Source organism: Salmo trutta, chromosome 37 (genome assembly GCF_901001165.1).
Source record: "Salmo trutta chromosome 37, fSalTru1.1, whole genome shotgun sequence".
In the NCBI taxonomy this organism is placed as follows: domain Eukaryota; kingdom Metazoa; phylum Chordata; class Actinopteri; order Salmoniformes; family Salmonidae; genus Salmo; species Salmo trutta.
The window spans coordinates 17783956-17799341 of NC_042993.1; the positions used below are offsets into that span (position 1 = coordinate 17783956).

General features: G+C 45.8%; 1 protein-coding gene across 4 annotated transcripts; it reads right to left on the reverse strand.

Annotated features, from left to right (window-relative positions):
* Positions 1 to 772: 772 nt before the first annotated feature.
* LOC115176379 (uncharacterized) lies at positions 773 to 15364 on the reverse strand. Of its 4 annotated transcripts, XM_029736377.1 has the most exons (14): positions 15226 to 15364; positions 14096 to 14434; positions 13610 to 13873; positions 13272 to 13307; positions 12674 to 12846; positions 12274 to 12436; positions 11334 to 11395; positions 10902 to 11094; positions 3191 to 3349; positions 2932 to 3005; positions 1886 to 1912; positions 1284 to 1330; positions 1138 to 1200; positions 916 to 994 (listed from the first exon to the last, which is right to left on the reverse strand). In XM_029736377.1, exons 1-13 carry the CDS (start codon positions 15302 to 15304, stop codon positions 1176 to 1178), a joined length of 1641 nt encoding a protein of 546 aa, XP_029592237.1. In that variant the 5' UTR covers positions 15305 to 15364; the 3' UTR covers positions 916 to 994; positions 1138 to 1175. The 4 variants fall into 4 exon arrangements, with proteins under 4 accessions (XP_029592235.1, XP_029592236.1, XP_029592237.1 ...); XM_029736376.1 differs by lacking the exon at positions 1138 to 1200 and having other exon boundaries at positions 792 to 994; XM_029736375.1 differs by lacking the exons at positions 1138 to 1200; positions 1284 to 1330 and having other exon boundaries at positions 773 to 994.
* Positions 15365 to 15386: the final 22 nt, after the last annotated feature.

The following is a 15386-nucleotide window of genomic DNA, read 5'->3' on the forward strand; positions in this document are numbered from 1 at the left end:
AAACCCTCCCCTTACCCGGACGACGCTGGGACAATTGTGCGCCACCTTATGGTCTTCTGGTCACGCCCGGCCCCTCGATACAGCCTGGGACCCAACCCGGATCTGTAGTGATGCCTCTAGCACTGCTATGTAGTGCCTTAGACCGCTGCCCCACTCGGGAGGCTATTATATTAATTTTTATCTAAAAAAAACTTCCTAGTCCTTGCCGATGACAAGCATACTCATAACATGATGCGGCCACCACCATGAAGAGCGGTACTCAGTGATGTGTTGTGTTTGCCCCAAACATAACGCTTTGTATTCAGGACATAAAGTTAATTTCTATTGCCACATTCCTCTCCGGCAACTGAGTTAGGAAGGACGCCTGTATCTTTAAAATGACTGGGTGTATTGATACACCATCCAAAGTGTAATTAAGAATTTCACCATCCTCAAACGGATATTCAATGCCTGCTTTTAATTATTTATTTTTTACCCATCTACCAATAGGTGCCTTTCTTTGCGAGGCATAGGTTAAACATCCATGGTCTTTGTGGTTGAATCTGTGTTTGAAATTCACTGCTCGACCTAGGGACCTTACAGATAATTGTGTATGTGGGGTACAGAGACGATGTAGTCATTCAAAACTCATGTTAAACACTATTATTGCACACAGAGTCCATGCAACTTATCATGTGACTTGTTAAGCACATTTATACTCCTGAACTTATTTAGGCTTGCCATAACAAAGGGGTTGAATACTTACTGACTCAAGACATTTCAGCTTTTCATTTTTATTAATTTCACTTTGACATTATTGGGTATTGTGTGTTGGCTAGTGACATAAATTCTCAATGTAATTCATTTAAATTCAGGCTGTAACATAACAACATGTGGAAAAAGTCAAGGCACTGTAAATGTCCATATACTGAACAGAGGAGAGATAATATTGCTTTAAGCTTTTGCTGATAAATCCTGAGATGTGGAGGTCTCCAGAAGGCTGCATGATTCGTATCTGAAAAAATAACACGCTCTTAAACCACACAGACACACACAGGTACACACACACAAACGTATGCACCCATGCATGGCGTGCTGCACGTCACACCCAAAACCACACACACTTCACTGTCAGTGCATTATGCGACATTATGTTACCGACGTGCAGCGCCAGGTTGACAGTGTCATAGTGATGTTCAGAGTTGATGGGGGTGAGAGGGCCTGTGAAGGGCAGATGGGAAATTGTGACAGAAATGCGTACAGACACACACACCACGCATGACCCAGGGCTATTTAATTCTTACCGATCCAATTCCTCATAGACATCATCCTCCCCTCTGGGCTTCAGGTCCTGAGAAGAAGAGGAGAAGAAGAGGAGAAGAAGAGGAGAGAGAGAGAGAAGTGGTGGGTGGAAGGAGTGCAAGAGAAGGGAGAAGGGCATAGTACAGCAAGAGATAGGAGGGGAGGAGAAGAAGAGAAAGACAGGGGCATTGTAGTATGAGAGAGAGGGGGAGAAGGGGGTGAAGGGGAGGAAGGGAGAGAGAGAAGCAGGAGGGAGAGGAGATTACATTTAAAGGCATCCTCCTGGGTGGGATGCGATTGATTTGTTAATATCACTAATGTAAGGCTGACAGTTAAGAACTGACAGGTTTTTCTGAACCACAGTTCTGATGGGGGGAGACATATCTGCTGACAGAAGAGGGAGAAACACACACACACACACACACACACACTCACTCACTCACTCACTCACTCACTCACTCACTCACTCACTCACTCACTCACTCACTCACACCCACACTGAGGACAGACTAGCAAGAGAGGCCACTACAACCTCACCTCCCCACACAGACTCAGGGGAACGCTTCTGTGTCTGTGATGCTGAGAACAAAACACAATAACTCACCATGTACACTGAACTCTGGGGAGAAGTCTATAGGGAGAGAGGAGAGAAAACAGTGTTTAATAACCACACTGAACCCTGGGGAGAAGTCTATAGGGAGAGAGGAGAGAAAACAGTGTTTAATAACCACACTGAACTCTGGGGAGAAGTCTATAGGGAGAGAGGAGAGAAAACAGTGTTTAATAACCACACTGAACTCTGGGGAGAAGTCTATAGGGAGAGAGGAGAGAAAACAGTGTTTAATAACCACACTGAACTCTGGGGAGAAGTCTATAGGGAGAGAGGAGAGAAAACAGTGTTTAATAACCACACTGAACTCTGGGGAGAAGTCTATAGGGAGAGAGGAGAGAAAACAGTGTTTAATAACCACACTGAACCCTGGGGAGAAGTCTATAGGGAGAGAGGAGAGAAAACAGTGTTTAATAACCACACTGAACCCTGGGGAGAAGTCTATAGGGAGAGAGGAGAGAAAACAGTGTTCAATAACCACACAGAGTGAGAGAGAGAGAGAGAACGAGAGAGGGAAAGGAGTAGAGAGAGAGAGAGAGAGAGAGAGAGAGAGAGAGAAAGTGAGAGAGAGAGAGAACGAGAGAGGGAAAGGAGTAGAGAGAGAGAGAACGAGAGAGGGAAAGGAGTAGAGAGAGAGAGAGAGAGAGAGAGAGAGAGAGAGAGAGAGGGAAAGGAGTAGAGAGAGAGAGAGAGAGAGAGAGAGAGAGGGAAAGGAGTAGAGAGAGAGAGAGAGAGAGAGAGAGAGAGGGAAAGGAGTAGAGAGAGAGAGAGAGAGAGAGAGAGAGAAAGAAAGAGAGAGGGAAAGGAGTAGAGAGAGGGGGTAGAGAAATATAGAGAAAGGGAGAGACAGGGAGTTAGATGAGAGGTAAAGAAGAAGAAGCGGGAAAACAAAGGAAAACAAAGAGAGAAGAAAGAGACAAACAGAGGGCCAGAGACAATACATTAAATGGTGGGGAGACAGAAGGAGGAGAGAGAGAGGGAGAAGAGAACAGAGATTCATCAGAGATTATTGAGATACAGAGAAGGCATGAATCCATCACCTGTCTGACATCCTCAGGATTCTCATAGATATTTTCCACTTCCCCAGAGTAGTGGGAGAGAGACTGTTCAATACCTGTGGAGAAACACACACACACACACACACACACACACACACAGTGAGAGGCAGACTGCCAGATTCATTTCATCGACCTCATAATATGTCATGCCCCAGATCACTCACTGGACTTGACAGGTCCAGAGATGGAGAGAACACGAATGAGGTAGGGATGTCAAAAAAGAAAACGCCGGAAGACTCACCCCGGCGAGAAATGTCTTTCTGTCTCCATAGCAACACACCAGCAACCGCGGCAACAAGGGGCACCAGGAGTAATAAAGCAGAGAGGAGGGAGGGAAGGAGCGAGGCAATGTTGCTCTCTGGGTGAGGAGGAGAGATAGAAGTAGTGCTCTCTGTGTTGTCTGAGAGAAGAGGACAGAAAGAAGTGAGAAAGAGAAAAAGAGAATAAGTTAATGAGTGTTGTATGAATTGAACACTTGTACATCAATGACAGTGTGGTCTCATTCCCAGCAGGGGGCAGGCCTGATCCCTGGTTTAGCTCCAGAGAGGTCCTATCGAAATAGCGAGGGTGAGTCAATGTGGGTATGTTGAAATGTCTAACTCCTTATCATGGCAAGACAATCAGTATAAATCACACTCCATACAGTACTCTGGATGAAACAGAACGATGAAAGAGAAGGTTGGGAGGGGAGACACGGAATTATTACATGACATAACCATGTGATGATTAGCTCATGGTATTCAAATTAGCCATTTGTAGACTGACAAGCGCCACACGCGACATGAATACAGTCTGGTGTGTTTGCATGGTGAGGTGAGGTGACATCATTCATGCAAACACAGACACAGGGAGACATAGGAGATGTGCGGTAGGTGTCAGTTACCACAGTGACAACTACCTGCTCACAAGCATCGAGAATATAACAGAGACTTTGATGTCACCAGTGTATATCTTCATTTATATATATATATCTTCATTTGTACACCAGCGATGTGACCATTATTAACATGTTACTGTTAATTATATATTGCTAATTTATGATGATTCTATTGTGAGGTTGCAAGTCTTTCTGGATAAAAAAAACAAAATTTGATAGCACCCATGTTTTATTTGTACTACATCATCAAGTTACAAATTCCAAAAAACATCCATAAGTTTGTTTCGTATTAGTTCCCTCTACAGGCCTTCACCTTGCCCTGCTGTCTTGACTTATACATGGTGCTTCAAACGAATCAATCATGAAGTGCTGAGTGAGGTGTAATGGATTGGTGGGGGTGGTGTGTGTGTGTGTGTGTGTGTGTGTGTGTGTGTGTGTGTGTGTGTGTGTGTGTGTGTGTGTGTGTGTGTGTGTGTGTGTGTTGGGGTCCCTAATGGAATAGTGTGGTGGCAGGGAGTTGACCCCCAGGCCAGGTTGACCTGCTCTGTTCTCAATGCCAGCTTCTTTAACACTGCATGAATTATGGTAATTTGGTGCAGCAAGGTGAGGCGTAAATACCATCACTCCTCAATGGCCTGGGTGCACCTTCCCTCCCTTCCTTCCTCTCTGCTCTCCTCTAATTTCCTTTCCCTACACACTTCCCCACATGACAAAATACTATACTCCACACTGTAGTATCCCTCAACCGTGTACTTCTTACTATAGAATATTGTAGTATACTGTAGAATACTATACTCCACACTATAGTATCCCTTGATCATTTGTAGTACTTAGTATAGAAATGTGTAGTATACTATAGAATACTATACGTCACACTGTAGTGTCCCTTGATCGTGTACTTCTGACTATAGAATATTGTAGTATACTGTACTCCACACTGTATTATCCTTTGATCATGTGCAGTACTTACTATAGAAATGTGTAGTATACTATAGAATACTATACTACACACTGCAGTATCCCTCGATCGTGTATTTCTTACATTATAATAATGTAGTATACTGTAGAATACTATACTACATGCTGTAGTGCTTACTATATCATTTTGTAGTATACTGTAGAATACTATACTACATACTGTAGTATCCACTCAATCATGTAGTGCTTACTATAAAATTGTGAAGTAAACTGTAGTATACTGTCAAATAATATACTACACACTGTAGTATCACTCGATCATGTGTAGTACTTACTATATAATACTGTGTAGAATACTACTGTTATGACACTAGCCCTTTCAGTGAATTGGCTAGCTGAGATGTGAACAACCCCCGCTCTCCTGTTAGGAGGGGAGGGGCAGTTTCTATGACTTTACAACTACATCGTAAATTCCTTGCAGAGACTCTTGTCTCCCTGACCATGCAGTATGGGAGAGAGAGGGTCACAGTAGAACAAAGACTCTTGTCTCCCTGACCATGCAGTATGGGAGAGAGAGGGTCACAGTAGAACAAAGGAATTCTCATGCCAAATTCTACTACATCCCAGAATTTGAGAATTGAACAATATTCCTATTTTGGAGAATGTGTAAACGGTTGGTGGAGAAGCCAGCTACGACCCGGTCCATTTCGTTTCATGTTTGTGACCTCATGAAAGACAATACAGCCACATTACCCTAACTCTGTTTATACACGTTCCTCAGTTACGAGGCTTGCATCTAATTCTTGAATAAAATGAATGAGTAAAAGATTCAACTATTTGCGAAATGATGTAATGTGATGGTAACCTTTAAAATGAGAGAATTGGCCTCCCATGTAAAGTTGAACTAAGTCAGCAGCCACACCCAAGTAAATAGACATTGGTTGGAAATGATGAACCAACCCTTTTCCACTCTTGAATAAAAGCCTCTGTGGAACTCAATTCCAAATAACGGCAGGACTTGTCCCCCACGTTGAAAAGGACTAATTCTAATTTCAACTCTACAGACCAGGAAACGTGAGAGCTTGCTCCACACGTGAAATGGTATGAACTCTGAACTATTGAGCACCTAAAGAAGAAGTGCATACTAAACTAGCATATATCAGATTGCAGCTGAACATATGCGCAAATCTAGTACGAGAACACTGACCGACGAGGACGAATCTCCAGAGTGAGATGAACCTCTCAGACCAGGTGAACCTCTCACACAACAACCCGGAAGAATCTACAAAGGACAATGGCAACATCGACTGGGCAAACCAGAGCCTCACATCACCAGCTCAACTATCGAAGCCAGCTTCACGGAAATACAATGCATTACTTTTCCGAATGAGCGATCGTTAGTGGCATATGCATTTATGTGAGAATAGCTTCCCAGGTCCGATAGAGACCCATGTTCCTTAGTCTTCCTTCCAAAACCCCCTTCTCTTGTCTCTGAATCTATCATGTTATAACCAAACAGTTTTTGTTAAGTCCACTAGGGACGATATTCACTGTATAATGTTATTATGTATTGTATATTCTGTAATTGTTTAATTAGTTAGTAAATAAATAATTGAGCCAATTGGTGTATGGATGATTCATAGTAAAGGCTGGGTTCGTGCAGATAGACAAGAATTTTATGACGTTTGGAATGAGAACTGATTATAATAATTACAGAGAATTGATTTGATAAAATAACAGTCTTCACATTTAATGACAAGCCACTCGAGACACGACACTACAGTTTTATCCACAAAAACACTATTGTTTTTTTTACTATAGTAATACTACAGTATTCAATTTGCATATACCCCACCCATTCCCATCCCCCATATCCCAATTTGTGGCGGCAGGTAGCCTAGTGGTTAGAGCGTTGGACTAGTAACTGAAAGGTTGCTAGATCGAATCCCTGAGCTGACAAGGTAAAAATCTGTCGTTTTGCCCCTGAACAAGGCAGTTAACACACTGTTCCTAGGCCGTCATTGTAAATAAGAATTTGTTCTTAACTGGCTTGCCTGGTTAAATAAAGGTTAAATAAAATTAAAATGTTGCCACCCATGATTGAGAAACCTACATGCCAAGTATAGACTATATATTGTGTTCCCTACAGATTATAGAAAAGAGCAGAAGCATTAAACAATCAATTCATATTACAGTCCTACAGGTTATGGAACCTTTCCTCTTATAGTATTTGTCCAACACTGTAGTGTTTTTGCAGACATTACCGTAGTATTTGTCCAGTTTCCTCAAGGGGAAAGCACCCACTTCTACTTCAAAGATCATTTAAAAAAAACACTTAGTAAATACTACGGTAATGTCTGCAAAAACACTACGGTGAATACTATAGTATATAAATATAGTAACACTACAGTATTTATACCATAGTATACTATATGATTTTCTTATGTGGGTCTATCATCCATCCCTCCCTCTTTCCCTCTTTGCTCCCCTCTGTTCCTCTATTACTTCTTCCTCCCATCTCCCATCTCTTCCCTACCTCCCATCTCCCATCTCTTCCCTACCTCCCATCTCCCATCTCTTCCCTTCCTCCCATCTCCCATCTCTTCCCTACCTCCCATCTCCCATCTCTTCCCTTCCTCCCATCTCCCATCTCTTCCCTACCTCCCATCTCCCATCTCTTCCCTACCTCCCATCTCCCATCTCTTCCCTTCCTCCCATCTCCCATCTCTTCCCTACCTCCCATCTCCCATCTCTTCCCTACCTCCCATCTCCCATCTCTTCCCTTCCTCCCATCTCCCATCTCTTCCCTACCTCCCATCTCCCATCTCTTCCCTTCCTCCCATCTCCCATCTCTTCCCTACCTCCCATCTCCCATCTCTTCCCTTCCTCCCATCTCCCATCTCTTCCCTACCTCCCATCTCCCATCTCTTCCCTACCTCCCATCTCCCATCTCTTCCCTTCCTCCCATCTCCCATCTCTTCCCTACCTCCCATCTCCCATCTCTTCCCTTCCTCCCATCTCCCATCTCTTCCCTACCTCCCATCTCCCATCTCTTCCCTACCTCCCATCTCCCATCTCTTCCCTTCCTCCCATCTCCCATCTCTTCCCTACCTCCCATCTCCCATCTCTTCCCTTCCTCCCATCTCCCATCTCTTCCCTACCTCCCATCTCCCATCTCTTCCCTACCTCCCATCTCCCATCTCTTCCCTACCTCCCATCTCCCATCTCTTCCCTACCTCCCATCTCCCATCTCTTCCCTTCCTCCCATCTCCCATCTCTTCCCTACCTCCCATCTCCCATCTCTTCCCTTCCTCCCATCTCCCATCTCTTCCCTACCTCCCATCTCCCATCTCTTCCCTACCTCCCATCTCCCATCTCTTCCCTTCCTCCCATCTCCCATCTCTTCCCTACCTCCCATCTCCCATCTCTTCCCTACCTCCCATCTCCCATCTCTTCCCTTCCTCCCATCTCCCATCTCTTCCCTACCTCCCATCTCCCATCTCTTCCCTTCCTCCCATCTCCCATCTCTTCCCTACCTCCCATCTCCCATCTCTTCCCTTCCTCCCATCTCCCATCTCTTCCCTACCTCCCATCTCCCATCTCTTCCCTTCCTCCCATCTCCCATCTCTTCCCTTCCTCCCATCTCCCATCTCTTCCCTACCTCCCATCTCCCATCTCTTCCCTTCCTCCCATCTCCCATCTCTTCCCTACCTCCCATCTCCCATCTCTTCCCTACCTCCCATCTCCCATCTCTTCCCTTCCTCCCATCTCCCATCTCTTCCCTACCTCCCATCTCCCATCTCTTCCCTACCTCCCATCTCCCATCTCTTCCCTACCTCCCATCTCCCATCTCTTCCCTACCTCCCATCTCCCATCTCTTCCCTACCTCCCATCTCCCATCTCTTCCCTACCTCCCATCTCCCATCTCTTCCCTACCTCCCATCTCCCATCTCTTCCCTACCTCCCATCTCCCATCTCTTCCCTACCTCCCATCTCCCATCTCTTCCCTACCTCCCATCTCCCATCTCTTCCCTACCTCCCATCTCCTCTCTTCTCTCCCACATCCCAATAAGAGAGTAAATGGGACAACAAGACCACCACAACGTTCAATCAGCCCTCACAAACAAGAGCTCATTCTAAATGCAACACTTCCCTTTGCATATCCATTACTCTTGTTAAAACATTGCTTTGTTGTGTGTCATCATCATGGCTCCTCTGTATCAGTGATGTATGGGAGTATTGGTAGTGAGCTCATCTTCATTAGGAGATTCATTCAACTGTCAGATCATTCTGTGGCTGTGTGTGCTTCCTCAGATACAATGAATGTGAATACATTCCAGAGAGCTGTCCTGGTGTCCTGCCTCACCATTTACACTTATCATCTGAAGATGTGTGGGGGTGTGAAGAGAGGGAGAGAGAGAGAGAGAGAGAGAGAGAGAGAGAGAGAGAGAGAGAGAGAGAGAGAGAGAGAGCGACACAGACAGACACAGAGAGACAGGGAAACAAATACTATTTGAACCCAGGCGGGTCTGGTGGTGATGACAGTGACAACCCATTACCTCCGTTGGGACAGAAGCCATAAACAGTCTGTCACTCAGCCAGGCAGGCACACGGGCAGGCAGGCAGGCAAGCAAGCAGGCAGGCAGGCAGGCAGGACTACAAGGTCAGTGCTCTGTGAAGCATTTTAAAGTGGTTGTGATCACAGCCAGACAGGTCAACCTGTCTGGCTGTGATAAGCAACAGAACAATGGGTTAAGGACGTAGAATAGGATAGAATGGAATAAAATAAGTGAAACAGACTATTAGACTCCCATTCAAAGCAATGCTTTGTGGTGTGTGGCTGGATCAGACATGGGACCATATTGGGTGTCATGTGGACGTTTTCTCCAGTCAATACTTGGGAAATCCTCACGCAGAATTCAGTGCCTTTCTCTGTCTTCTATATGTGTACAATTCTTGTTATTCTCACATTTAAAGTTTATGTGGAATTTAGAATTGGAATTTAGAATTCATCCTGCCTATTCCAATTCTGGGCTGATTGGTTAGCTCACAACAGGGCCCTGGAGATAACGAGATGAGGATGGAGAAGGCACACATCCAGCACTGAAGGACTGGAGCGACGGGAGAGAGGGATTAACACAGGCAGGTGTGTTTACATAGCTAACGGATTAGCAGGTGAGCTAGCCTGCTGTTCACTTCTCACAATTGGGAAGGGATGTCTGGTGTGTTTAGGATTTAGAGCAGTGGTTCCCAACCAGTGGTACTAGGACCTACTCGGCCTATCCACAGAGGGTACTTGAAAAGACTCATCAAACCATAGGCCTACTGGTAAAATGCACGAGGGGGTATTTCAGGGCTACTCTGGGCAGAGGAAAATTCTGTTGGTGAAACAGTAACCCAAAAAGGTTGGGAACCACTGATCTAGAGCAGTGTCTCCCACCTCCGGTCCTCTAGTACCCCCAACCGTACACATTTTTATTGTAGCCCCAGGCAAGCACCCCTGATTCAACTTGGCAACTAATCATAAGGCCCTGAAAGAGTTGAATCAGGTATGTTTGTCCGTGTGTGCTGTTGGGGACCACTGATAGAGGAGGTTCATGTTCAGTAAACATGGACTTGGATGAGCGCCTATTTGGACATAATGATTATAGTGGTGTTGGCTATAGTGGTGTTAAAGAGCAAAGTATATTTAAAGCTCTCAAATGGAAACATACAAACATGAGTTACATAACTTCCTGGTTTTACAACTTCTCTGTTTGTATGGTTCCATCTGAGTGGTTTAAAAATACTTTCCCCTTCTGTTAATCACTGATGAGAATCACTGATGGGAACTGACCAGGGGCGGACTGGGACCAAAAATCGGCCCTGACATTTCTAACACATCGGCCCAGACCGCCCCGGAACTGACTGGGTAGGTGCGAGGAAGAAAGGATAAGATGATAGCTAGAAGGAAAGGAAGCATTGTAAAGGGACTTATTTGGACAAATATATAGGCCTATATATCTACTGTTGGTCCTGCTAGGTACAGTTAGTTGACACTGACCTGAGAAAAGTTTAGCATTTTTAGCATTACTGATTATGGTTAGCACTAGGAGAGGGTACGCTGATCTTAGATCTATATCTAAAGGCCCAAGTTGGACCGTTTGGTTCTCTAAACCTTTCGGGGGCAGTTTGACGGTGTAAACTGCCTTGATCGCTTGTCCGTTCTGCAGCTGCATGGTGCAGGTGTAGTTCCCAGCCATGTCCTGGGTGGGGGACAGGGGGACCACGGTGCTGAGGCGACCCAGGCCAGAGGAGCTCCACTTCAGCGTGCGACTCTGGTTCTGGTGGCTCCACACCACCCGCTTCACCTGGTGGATGGAGGAGATGGATTGGGCTTATACAGAAAACTTACACAAAAAAAGTGTTTCTAATTGGACAAGTCCAGGTTGTCCTTCCCTGTTTCAGTCAGTTTTCCGTTTTGTGCCTAATGAACTCAGCCCAGGTGCTCAAGGAGCCATTTTGTGCCTGAAAGCTCACCACACATCAGCTAACTATGACAGTGAAGAGATGAGGGATGAATGTTGCCAGTCAGGGGATGGTTACCTACCTGGGAACGCTCTGTATACTGACATGTCAGGACCACGGCTGATGGAGAATGTCTGGCTTTCACTGGGATGGAGGGATAGTGAGAAAGGGGGAAGGAGAGGAGAAAGAGTGGAAGGCAAGGGAGTAGGAAAGAAAAAGACAATGTGAGGTAGGGATAAGGAGAGAGTGAAGGAAGTACCAATAAGGGGTAGTCAGGGGACAAAAAGAGAAGGGGGCAAGGAGAGATAGAAGGTGAGTTAAGGGGGTTGGGGTGGATGGAAAGAAAACAATGAGAGAATCAGAGAGGGGTCAAAATAATATATATTAATTACACAGAATTGCTTCTAATGTGTCGCCTGACGGTGACTGATGCCCCATGTCTCATCAAACCCCAATGAGGATCAATCTGGGTGTAATCAAGCCCTACAGACACACACGTCTCTGTCCGTGATTACAGTGTTTAATGTGTGCCTCCCACAGCCCTGGTGGGAGTGCTGCAGGTATAACCGTACATAATTACACCCATAATGAGGCAAGATAAAAATACATGGGTCCACGGGGCTGTGTGTGTGTGTGTGTGTGTGTGTGTGTGTGTGTGTGTGTGTGTGTGTGTGTGTGTGTGTGTGTGTGTGTGTGTGTGTGTGTGTGTGTGTGTGTGTGTGTGTGTGTGTGTGTGTGTGTGTGTGTGACAGACGTGTGGAGCAGGGTGACAGTGACAGATCGCTTGGTCATGTCTGGGCAGCTGTGATGGCTGCCAGAGGGACAGTGATTATTAGAGCCTTCCAAGACTGCAGAAATTGACAGACGGGTGTGTGAGTATGTGTGTGTGTTTCTGCGTGTGTGGGAGTTGGACAGTATTTTTAGTCTTTGCTTTTATTCATACTGATATCTCTATATCAGACATAAATGAATCACTCTTCTCTCTTCACTCCTCCCTCTCTCCTCCCTCTTCCCCTCTGTACCTTGGAGGATGCTAAGCAGGGTCCTCTGGATGAACACGTTGTCATTGAGGAAGACCTTACACAAGTAGAGGCCTCCGTCGTTCAGCCCCGGGCTCAGCAGGAAGGAGAAGTAACCCTCTTTTGGGGTAGACAATGGCCCATCCAGGCTCAGCTGGGCATGAGTCTAGATCAATCAAATTCATTCAATCACATTCATTTATAAAGGCTCTTTTTACATCAGCAGTTGTTATAAAGTGCTTTTACAGTAACCCGGCCTGGACCCTGTGAAGCAGGCAGAAACAGAAGCACTGTGGCCAGGAAAACCCCCTTGAAGGAAGAAACCTGTAGAGGAACTCAGTTCATACGCACACAAGCATGAACACACACACACACACACACACACATCCTCTTCTGGGTGTACCTTGCTTTTCTCTGTGCGGTCCCTCCAGCGGTCATACCCGTAGACCAGGGTTGTGGTGTTGGTGTTTCTGCTGTCTGGGGGCTTCCAATAGAGCAGGACATAGTCGCCCTGCATCGGAGGGCAGGCGACGGTGAGAGGGGTCTGGGTGAGACTGGCCATAGAGATCTGAGGACCTAGGGAGGGGGAGAGGAGAGGGAGGCGGAGGGAGAGAGAGAAAGCGAGAACGGGGGGAATGGGGGAGAGAAAGAGAATGAGAGGTGCGTAAGTGCGAGAGAGGACGTGAGAGATAAGAAGAGAGCGAGAGAGTGGTGGGGGGGAACAGTGAGAGAAATATGTGGGGAAGATGGTGGGGTAGAGAGATATAGAGAGGAGGATGAGTGACAGAAGTGGCAGTGGAGAGAGGAACAGAACAGACAGAGGAAAACAAAGAACGCTAGAGAGAGTAGTGCACAGCAGCAATAGGGATTATGTCGTTATGTTTCTGAGAGAGAGCTGGTCCCTCAGTAAGGTCAGTTTGTATTGTGCTGCTTGATCCAGAGGCTGCTGACTCTGTGTTTTAGCTAGACTAGAGTCTACTGTACACTGTGACGTCACTCACTATGGCTTATATTGGTGAACGAGGCCACATTCATACCTAGAAAGAGAGAGAGGGAGAGGGTGAGAGGGAGAGGGTGGTAGGGAGAGAGAGGGAGAAAGAACGACAGAGAGGGAACAAGGGAGTGAGAGAGATAAAGGGACAGAAATAAAGCATTTGGGTTAGTGTGAGAGCAGTGGTTATAGTGGGAGCACATATAAATACTAGTCAATTACATAACAATGCCAATATAACGCCGATCTAAATACAATGCTTTGTTTGGAGTATTGAGATTCATCCCAGATTCCAATTATGTCACTACACCCTTTCTGCCCTCTCTCCATCCCCCCGTCATATCTCACCATCCACGCGGAGGTCCACAGTGAAGGGGAACATAGGGGTGCTGCTGTTACCCCTTGGGTACACCTGGCAGATGTATACCCCCTGGTCAGTGGGGAGTATCTGGGGCAGCTTGGCGACCACCCCAACTGACCTCCTTGCCAATCGTAGTGGCGTCCCGCCAGGGGACAGCCAGGTTACCTCGGAAACGGCGTAGGCGGGGGACACTTCTGCCATCAGACGCAGTGTGCTGTACTGAGGGAGAGTGGCTGAAGGAAAGATAGAGACTGGGGAAGATGTAGGAGGTAGGAAATAGGAGGAATGATAGAAGAGATAGAAAACATGTGGGATATTGCTACTACAGTCTGACCTGATTGTGTCAAATAAAGTGTGCATGGGAAATGATTTACACAAAATATTTTTATCAATACCATCACACCTGTTCATTACATGTATATGGACATACTGTAACGGTAGCCTGTTTTGTGTACAGGACCACAGTTCTATACCTGTGAGGACGGCTAATAGTATGATCTTCTCTCTCAGTTTCTTCTCTTGCTGTTTAATCAGACAGGAGTAGCGACCCTTGTCCTCCATTTTGGGGACAAACAGCAGAGAGAAGTCCCCAGTTTTCTGAAAGTTTGAGTCAACCAATCGCATGGAAGCCTTTGAGGCTGCGCCCGAGAACTGCTGCCTCTCATTGGCCGAGAGGACCAGTTTCCAGTGGTCCACCCTGAGAGGCTTCATCTTCCAATTAATGCTCACAGAGCCCGTGAGAGGCCAATCAACACAGGGTAAGGTGACTTCCCTGCCAACCATTGTCACAACGACATCACTCCAGTCAGGGTCTGATGACGACAAAAAACACACACAAAAACAAGTGAGTGAAATAGTGATAGGTCTAACCTTCCAATGGGCTTACAGGGGAACTTCTGCCATGGCTGCTCACACCTATCCAGCTCTATGTGCTCTGTAAAAAGTAAAGGTGCTAGTAGAAGGGGTTGCAGTTGGATCAGGCTCTGGCCTCACTACTGATAGATGAGACCTGAGGAGATGAGGTGACTTGTTCTGGAGCCACAATCAACACAGACTTAACCCAGAGACGCTCAGCTCTGCTTCTAGAGGACTCTCAAATGGCACCCTACTTCTTAGAGCCCTGGTCCAAAGTAGTGCACTATATAGATAATAGAGTGCCAGTTGGAACGCAACCCAGGTTTTTATCCTTCCTTTTTAATCAGTAACTGATTTAGATCAGGAAGAGCCAGTGTGTTGTGAACTCTTTAAGCCCAATCAATGGCATTAATGGACCAATGAAACACCAAGGAGAGTTGAGAACCAGCCAGACTGGACAGATTAGAGATGTGTATCCCTGCTTTGAACTCCAAATGACAGGAATATTTATAAACCTCTACTGAAATACTACCTTATTTATAAAATACTACCTTGATTATTTTGTATGTTATGTTTTCCCATATACTTTCTGATAAAAGATCCACTGAACACCGATGGAAGAATCTCACATTCGTTTTCAGCTTCAAAACGAGTGAGTAACCCAGTCACAACAGTTGTACGGGAGAAATCTTGCAAGTGAAGGCAATTTGTGCGATGTCATCTATCAATGGTTAAAATTTCACCGTACCTTTAGTGGTCGTGTCAGATTGAGTGATGAGCATCACTGAATAAGAAATAAAAACAAAGAGGAGCCATCTAAACTCCATGGTCCAAGCGGAGGCAGCTGAGCAGGTGGAAAGTCAACTCACACACAGACCCACACACACTCTCCACTAGCACCCACCACCA

Excerpts from the sequence above, each read along its gene's own strand:
- LOC115176379 (XM_029736375.1), bottom strand. The coding sequence starts at position 15,304 with ATGGAGTTTAGATGGCTCCTCTTTGTTTTTATTTCTTATTCAGTGATG. Across the intron at positions 13,874-14,095 it reads ACTATTAGCCGTCCTCACAG|TCTCTATCTTTCCTTCAGCC; the intron begins GTATAGAACTGT and ends CATCTTCCCCAG. Across the intron at positions 995-1,885 it reads CCCAGAGTTCAGTGTACATG|ATACGAATCATGCAGCCTTC; the intron begins GTGAGTTATTGT and ends TTATTTTTTCAG.